The sequence below is a fragment of the Sinocyclocheilus rhinocerous genome, unplaced genomic scaffold, assembly GCF_001515625.1.
Source record: "Sinocyclocheilus rhinocerous isolate Xijiao unplaced genomic scaffold, SAMN03320098_v1.1 scaffold138, whole genome shotgun sequence".
NCBI lineage: Eukaryota > Metazoa > Chordata > Actinopteri > Cypriniformes > Cyprinidae > Sinocyclocheilus > Sinocyclocheilus rhinocerous.
Window position 1 is genome coordinate 129,022 of NW_015635519.1, and position 8,768 is coordinate 137,789.

Sequence of the window (8,768 nt, forward strand, 5' to 3'; positions counted from 1 at the left end):
ATCATATGACCCCTTTAAAATCAAGTTGTGGCTTGTTCTGAAATTGCTAGTTTTCTGTCATCAAAAACTATAGCCGTTCACATGTCAACAATGCCTATAAAGTGTTCAGAAACTTGGTCCGCCCAGTCCCAGCAAGGTAATAAAGTGGAAGTAGGACAGATACTAATCTCCAGAAGAACTAATGATGAGTAAAATGTGTAAAAGTTCACCAAATCTTTTGCTCTTGCTTGTTGTGTTTAGAACCTGAATCCCTCTGAAGTTTATATGTAGTTTGTTTCCTAATCATTTCAGTCTTATCCTAATAGATTTTTCATCATATTTCAGTGTTTATTGTTATGTGAACCAGGCAATTAGACTATTAAAAAGAATGGAACATGTCAAAATTACATTAGATATGAGAGAACAGTGCTGTATCTCACATATTCACAGATTAAAATAGAAAAGCTTCATTGTTTACGTGGAAAAATGATGCAGAGCTTTTATAAAAGATAAAACAGTATTTTAATGATTCTTTATTTACTGATAACAAAAATTAAATGATTAATTAATTAGTAATTAAAGGGACCATTTTTCTGTAGTTTTTTATTTATATTCCTATAACAATGTAAATAATAATCAGTATCAACAAAAATTTGGAATAATGTTTTAGAAATGTTTGCTTGCTTACCTTCAATTATATAAAAAAATAGTTTAATTTTTTTTCCAAGTTAAAAAAAAAAAAAAAAGCTTTAATATGTCCCCTTTATATTTACCTGCAGGTCAGCGATGGTCTTGCTGAACGCCTTCCGCTGCATCACATAGTTCCTTGTCTCTTCAAACATGAACTCGCAGCTGGCAAGAGCCATGACTGATATAAGAAGGCGCTCCTGCAAAATGACAGAAAGAAATCTCTCCCTATTCATATTATAGTTCATTATAATGGGGTGTGAGCCCATTTGTAGAGCTTTTCAAATTCCCAAAATCTTAATCCCCTCATATTTTGATATCTTATGCCGACAATGCAATCCATGTACAAAAGATCTTCACAGACGGAGGCAATATGTGAGAGGGAATTGATTGGGTCCTAAAGCAGGTTGTTAGAAATAGGGACTCAATAATACAAATAATACTCATTTATGCTCTCTACATTATTCTAAAAAGCAGCACTGTGTTTAGAAACACTACTTTTTAAGGCATTATATGGAATATATATCATACAACTACCCACACACAAGCCATTAAATATGTTGCAGTATTATCAAGAATAAGAATAGGAAAACTCAAAAGAGAGCAGCAGATTTGTACTCTCACTCTTATACCTGTGGCAGCTCATTCATCAGATAATAAAATCCCTTATTGACCTGACCCAACAAAGCTTCAGCGGGCAAACGCACATCCTCAAAGAACAGTTCAGCTGTATCCTGCACAGAAACAAATACCCAATACATTTATAACTTAACCTCTTTATTAATCTATATTAAACTATAATGTAAATTTAATTTGTAGACATTTCAATAAATTCTAAGTAAACTCTTACACAAACTGGCTATGTATGCATGTATATATTATATATTAGTATATGTATTATATGTATATGTATATTATATATTATATGTATATATTATTATATATTAGTATGTATTAATATATTAGGTTATGTATTTGGGAAGCTTTAAGGGTGACCTGAGCTTTAAGTCCGAGCTTCTCCAGTTTGCGGCCCTTTTGGAAGCCCTTAGTGCCGCTGTCAACCAGGAACAGACTGATTCCATGAGCTGCTGTCTTTGCTTCACGGTTAGTTACAGCAACTACAATCACCACATCACTCATCCAACCGTTAGTGATGAACACCTGAGAGAAAGTGACCAAAGAACAAGACTGTGATTTAACTAAACCTGGTGGAAAATTCAAAACAATTGAAAATAACTAACCAACTAATCGGCAGATTCACTCTTTATTTATTTAAGTTATTTATTAATTAATTTATTTTTAAATTATGATTGTTTTTGATGAAAAATCTTAGCAACATTATAAAGTGCACCTCAAGGTAAGTACGTTTTTTTTTTTGTATCTATAAATGGTAACTCAAACACTATGTGGGGTACCTCAAGGATCAATTTTAAGACCATTACTTTTTAATTTGTAAATGCTACTGATTGACTCACTTGCTAACTGTATTTTAGTTAGCAAGTGAGTCAATCAGGATAAGAGTCACAGTGAAACTTACCCCTAAAGAGAATATATTAGGACTTAAACCACATCAAGGAGCAAACATTTATCACATGAAGAATATTGATAAAATTAGGACATTTCTTTCTCTGAGCAACATGGAGAGACTGATGCAAGCTTATATAACTAACTGGTTTGACTACTACTGTAATGCTCTCCTTTCTGGTCTACCAAAGAATACAATAAATCATCTAAAATTAATTCAAAATTGTGGTGCATGAGTGCTAACTAAAACCAAAACTTTTCTCATTTAGCTGTTCCACACAGTAGAATTAAAATATTTTCTGATGCCCCATTCAGCCATTACACTAAATGCCACTGTAACAACAAATGAAGTGAGAGGTGCATAAGATATTGATATTTTTAAATGTAAATTAAAATGATTTTAATTTACATTTAAAAAATATCACTATCTTTTGCAACTCCCACTTCATTTGTTATTACATTGGCATTAAGCTGAATAGCATTTTAAATTCTATTTCAATCCTAAATTAAAAAATTATTATAATTTTGTATATTACCATCATAATGACTTATTTCTATTCTATTTTACTTTTTTATTATAAACTATTTTTGTGCTATTTTCATTTCTTGTATTTTGCGTCAGTCACTTATTTATGCTGGCATTGAATTTGTTTGATAGATGCTATATGAACAGTTTTATTGATTGACTGACTGATAGAAAAATTCTCTGCATCAGAAGCCACTGTTCATACCTTGCTTCCATTAAGAATCCAGTCAGTTCCATCTTTTTTTGCAAATGTCTTCACTCCTTGAAGGTCACTTCAGAGAGAAAATTAAACATGTGAACCAGGACGACACGGAACAAATGATTGTGCACTATTTGACTCCGCAAGCATGAAAATGTGATGCACCCTGGGAGTCAGTGTCTTTGTATCTTTAAAAGTATAATTTATTCTTTAATGTCATGCCTGCACTGAAGCCCACCTGCCGGCTCCAGGTTCTGTCATAGCGATGGCCCCGATGCATTTCCCAGCAGTCATCTGTGGAATATAGTGCTCGATCTGAGCCTTAGAGCCATAGTGACTGATATAAGGCATTACAATCTCAGAGTGAAGAGAGAACCCAGGACCACTGCAGTTACAGTACATTCTACAACACAAATAGAGCCAGAACACCCACTACATTACAAACACAGACACACAAAGCCAAGGGAAAAACCTACATCCTAGACATTCAGCGTTGTGCTTTATTCGAAACTGAAATGCATTTTAAATCCCAGTTCAATTTGAACTGAGACAGCAAGCAAAACATAGAATTGGAATTCAAATTTGAATTTAAGGAAGTAGAATTATGATTGAATTTATAAAAAAACTGACTGCTATAAGTTTAAAACATATGACTGGTTTGCTACCATATTGTGATGCATTTTAAAGTGAAGTGTATTTTTAAATAATTCTTCAAAAACATATCAAGCAGATGAGGTATTTCCAGAGACATTTGATGATATCAATAATCAGTGCTTAAAATGTCACCTGTAGAAATGTGTATTTCATATATATATATATATATATACAGTGGTGTGAGAAAAAGTGTTGGCCCCCTTCCTGATTTCTTCTTTTTTTTGCATGTTTGTCACACTTTAATGTTTCAGATCATCAAACAAATTTAAATATTAGTAAAAGATAACACAAGTGAACACAACATGCAGTTTTTAAATGAAGGTTTTTATTATTAAGGGAAAACAAAATCCAAAACTACATGGCCCTGTGTGAAAAAGTGTTTGCCCCCTAAACCTAATAACTGGTTGGGCCACACTTAGCAGCAACAACTGCAATCAAGCGTTTGCGATAACTTACATAGAGTCTGTTACAGCGCTGTGGAACATATATGTCTATATTTATTTGTATCTATTATTCAATATTTCATTTTATTATTAAAATTTTATATATTTCTATTTTACACTTTCAGAACAGAATATGGAGGACATTTTGTGGTGTTTGTGTTGTTTTGTGGTAGCAAAATTAAAATTTGTTTTGATGACTGTGGTAATTATTTTGACAGGACTGAACACAAAACATATCTCAGTCTATATCTAATCAGTCCAATTAATTTATTTTATATTTTATTGCATAACTCCTGTTGTATAACTATGATAAATTTGACTGAATTACAGTTCAGTAAATTCCTCTTCCCGTCACTAAAATTTAAATTCCTATGGGATGTCCCATTGAAATTCACATTCATGATTTGAAATCGAAAGAGTTTTAAAATTCTGAATTTTGCCCAATCCACTGTACGATCAGACAGGTAAGGGAGGAGCTACTATGATAGGCAGGTGAAGGTGGGGCTACTCACTGCTCCTCCCACACTATAGCAGCAGACAGGAGGTCCCCTCCGATTCCTCCATGCTCCTCAGATGTATATATTCCCAGCAATCCATGTTCTCCGGCCTTTTTCCAAACCTCTCTGCTGACCTCACCAGCCTTCTCCCACCTATAAGCATACAGTATGTGCATACATTTTGAAACACATTTTCATTCTGTATCTATTACAGTTTCATTCTGTATCTATTATGTCATATTCAGAGAGCGATGAACCACACTGGCAACTTACTGAGCGTGATACGGAACAACTTCCTCCTGAAAGAACCGCCGCACATTTTGACGGAACAGGTCATGCTCCTCTAAGAAGATCCGTCTGGTGCCGATGTCCATCAGTGTCTTGGCCATGGACGTTTCTGGTCGAAAGGGTGCTGCTGTTTCCCCATGCTGGACCTCCGTATGCTGCATTCTGGGAATCAAATTAACCCCTTTGCTATAGTTCTCCAAATATTATAAATATATTATTACCACTGATATATCATCCCGTTTAATAATATATTCAACCATATTCATTACTCCAAGGTACCATAAAAGACAAAACTGTCCATATACGGAAAAGTATAATACCATTATACTTTTTTGATATTATTTGCATTCTAATTTCATTCTAAAAAAAACATTTACTTTAAAAACATGTAAGAAACACCAATTTGTAATATTGGTGTAATTTGAAAATGCACATACTAACCCTTTTTGTTTGCTATTTTTAACCATTCAGGATGTTATGTTACAACAAAACTACAATGAGATTATATTTTTTCTTTCCCACAATTTTATATATAGCTGCCCTCCTTATTTGTCATTATGATAATGTAAATTCAACATTTCTGATTACATTGGTAATACTGAAAAAGATTTTCTATTGCAGACATATAATGTGGGGAAGGATTTGATATGATCATATTCTTTACTATAGAAAGTTAACAGGAAAAATAATAACTTTAATTGCTCGGTGGACCTTATTAAGCTGCCTTACATGCTATATTTTAAAAGACAATATGTGACCCTGGAGCACAAAACCAGTCTTAAGTCGCTGGGGTATATTTGTAGCAATAGCCAAAAATACATTGTACGGGTCAAAATTATAGATTTTTCTTTTATGCCAAAAATCATTAGGATATTAAGTAAAGATCATGCTCCATGAAGATATTTTGTAAATTTCCTACCGTAAATATATCAAAACTTAATTTTTGATTAGTAATATGCATTGCTAAGGACTTAATTTGGACAACTTTAAAGGCGATTTTCTCAATATTTTGATTTTTTTGGCACCCTCAGATTCCAGATATTCAAATAGTTGTATCTTGACCAAATATTGTTCTATCCTAACAAACCATAAATCAATTGATAGCTTATTTATTCAGCTTTCAGATGATGTATAAATCTCAATTTTGAAAAATTGACACTTTAGACTGGTTTTGTGGTCCAGGGTCACATATATTTAATGTTTTTAGAGATACTTCTTAGCTTTATTTTTTTTACACCAATGTTTTAGTAACAACACCTACCAGTTTTCTTATTGATTTTTTTACAATAAAAATATAAATGTTGTTCATATGTAAAAATGCATCGTTTTTCCTTTCATGCATCAGAGAAATAAATAACTAAAACGAGAACTACTAAAATGAACTATTTCTGTGAATTATGATGAAACATAACTATGATATAACACGAAAGATAATGAAAACAATAAAGTCAACACAAATGAGACTCACCTCGACATAGTCACGCTAAACGCCTGTTTACTCCGCAAATAAACATTTTTCGTCGCAGGAGAAAAAACCCTTAATGCCTTTAGTGCAAACATGCTGATGTGGACGTGATCAACTCAAAAGCTGAGGCACAATATTTGACAGGTCAAAATATCGTCCGTGAACTTTACTCTAATTAAAGAAAGGACCTTCCGCCTGAAGACATAAAGACAACCTGTCAAAATAAGAGTCCTTTTAACTCTAACGCTGATGATGTCAAATAGAAGCTGAACGTATGGCTGTAATTCACTAGAAATATTCCAAGACATTCTAAAAATTAAAACACGTGAATTAGTCTTGATAGTAATTGTTTGTCACTGAATGTCACTGAAACGCTATTTTAATGTATACTATCGACACTATCTGAGCCCTGTATATAATGAAATGCCTTTATTCAGAGTAGTGAATGTATAATGGTGTTGTTATGTCATGTACTAACATGTAGGCTACTAACCATGTACTAACAGCTAGCATAACACTCTACAGCAGAGATAGACCTAACTAACAAGGGTAGACTGCTTTTGTTAACGCACATTAAAAATGTTGAAGTTTGTTCAGTTCGTCATCCTGTTTTCTAATCCTAGGTCACATCTAATTTGTACAACCTATGTTTTCCAGAGTTTCCTCACACCAAGATAATTGCCAAGACAAATGTAACATTAAGTTCATTTTCGCTATCAGTTTGAAGCTTCCTCAAGAGCGCTTCAGTATTGCAACAAGAAATCATAGATGCAAAAATGTATTGTAAAAAATGAAAGAATTTCATGTTTCTAGACTGTTTCAGTACGATGTGTCACATAATCCATGGGGTAGAGGTTAGAATATCCACGTCGTCTTTCTATTTTCCCTTTATTCTCCAATAGAAATAAGACATTAGTGACCTCTACTGGACACCAATAATAAACACATCAAAAATCCCTTTATTTTCTTCGTAACTATTTGTGAATTTTACTAGCAGTTTCTGAGTATGCAAGTATATAAAATATTTCTTTTTTAAATCATTGTGTTGCATCTTTGTGTTTTGTTTTATCAATGCTGTCTCATTGCATTCTCAACTAACTGGCTCTAACATATTATGAGCAGTGCTAATGAAGAATCTGAACAAAGAGCCTGTTGTGTTCAGACTCACAGAGAAGAGCCGGATGACCTCTGTCCCACTTTCACACAGACGCAGAGCTGTCTGCTGCTGCAAACATACATGAACGGAAGCATATCAACTCATGCACAGTGAAAGGTGATGCCTTGATCAGCGCAAATAGATATTGGAAATATTGGAAATATTGAATGTGCAAAAGTGGTTCTTTCCAAAAACAAATCTCAAAGTGGTTTTTAAGACAAATATAGAACACTATAAACCTTACTGCTCTGAGATCAGCGAAAATCTGCTTTGACAAGATTGTGGTGGGTGAACAGAACCTGTCATATGAATTAGGAACAGTACCCACAAACCCTGTCATGCCCTCAATACACCAAACAAACAGATTGACAGATCAAACACAAATTTACCCTATAAATGGTTGGAAGACATGAAGAAACAACCGTGTTCTTGATTGAAAATGAAGGTTTTCTGTTCAACCCTCTTTTGTTTATTTTGTCTAAATAACACTCTGCACACAAGAAAAATGTACTTTGTTTAAAATCGTATTTTCACTTGACACCAGAGTGTTGATGTTTTTTTTATTATTATTATTATTTTCATAATAAAAATTAAGGTTTTTCAAAGTTGCCTTTATAGTATGTAAACTAAACCAAACATTGACTAACAAAAAGTAAAAACGATACTTTCAAATTATATTTAGCTTTTATAATGAAATTAAGTATACAAATTCAAAAAATGACCTACATTAAGTAACATTTTAGCTTATGTCTAAAGAAAATATATTAAATATTAGAAGATGTGAAAGTCAAAACAGCATGTTCTTATTCAGTGAAATCTGAAAAACACTGTCTATAGGTTAATGACAAATTCCCATTATGGCAACTTATATTGGGGCATTTACACAAACGTTCACCATGCATTCATTCTAAAAATAAATTAGCAATTTTAATAAGTCTTTATAGGGGCCTATACAATTGACCTCGAAATAAACCTACCCTGATATATACTGACCAATAAAAAATATTTTTTAAAATTTTAATATAAAATTAAATTAAATTCAAGAATGTTTTTTCAGAATTTGATAACAGGGATGTATCTCATGTGCATCTGCCAAGCTGATAATGATTTCTCAATAATCAGATGCTTAATGTTCTCAGCATGACACATGAAAGGATATTCATTGTTCATTTGATGAAGCTATTTGAGGTCACATGTCACCTGACAGCCTGTATGCACTGACACAGGCAGCTCATGCGTGTGACCTGCAGAGGCAATCATGAGCTGTTTAACACACTCCTCCTGCACAGAACACATTCACCATGAGCGACTCACAACCTCCCAAGATAATCGAAGTCATGTCAAGTCATG

At 33.2% G+C, this 8,768-nt stretch overlaps 1 protein-coding gene across 1 annotated transcript; it reads right to left on the reverse strand.

Moving 5' to 3' along the window:
- Window positions 1–728: 728 nt before the first annotated feature.
- Window positions 729–6,457, reverse strand: LOC107746951 (long-chain specific acyl-CoA dehydrogenase, mitochondrial-like). The gene is made up of 8 exons (XM_016561309.1): window positions 6,266–6,457; window positions 4,783–4,959; window positions 4,525–4,662; window positions 3,154–3,318; window positions 2,922–2,988; window positions 1,663–1,827; window positions 1,299–1,400; window positions 729–866 (listed from the first exon to the last, which is right to left on the reverse strand). Exons 1-8 carry the CDS (start codon window positions 6,355–6,357, stop codon window positions 729–731), a joined length of 1,044 nt encoding a protein of 347 aa, XP_016416795.1. The 5' UTR covers window positions 6,358–6,457.
- Between the last annotated feature and the right edge of the window lie 2,311 nt (window positions 6,458–8,768).

Bases quoted from the DNA above. Each gene is read 5' to 3' on its own strand.
- LOC107746951 (XM_016561309.1), bottom strand. From the start codon at position 6,357: ATGTTTGCACTAAAGGCATTAAGGGTTTTTTCTCCTGCGACGAAAAAT. The intron at 4,960-6,265 runs GTGAGTCTCATT...TTTGATTCCCAG, and splicing joins TTTAGCGTGACTATGTCGAG to AATGCAGCATACGGAGGTCC. The intron at 4,663-4,782 runs GTAAGTTGCCAG...GTATGCTTATAG, and splicing joins GTTGTTCCGTATCACGCTCA to GTGGGAGAAGGCTGGTGAGG.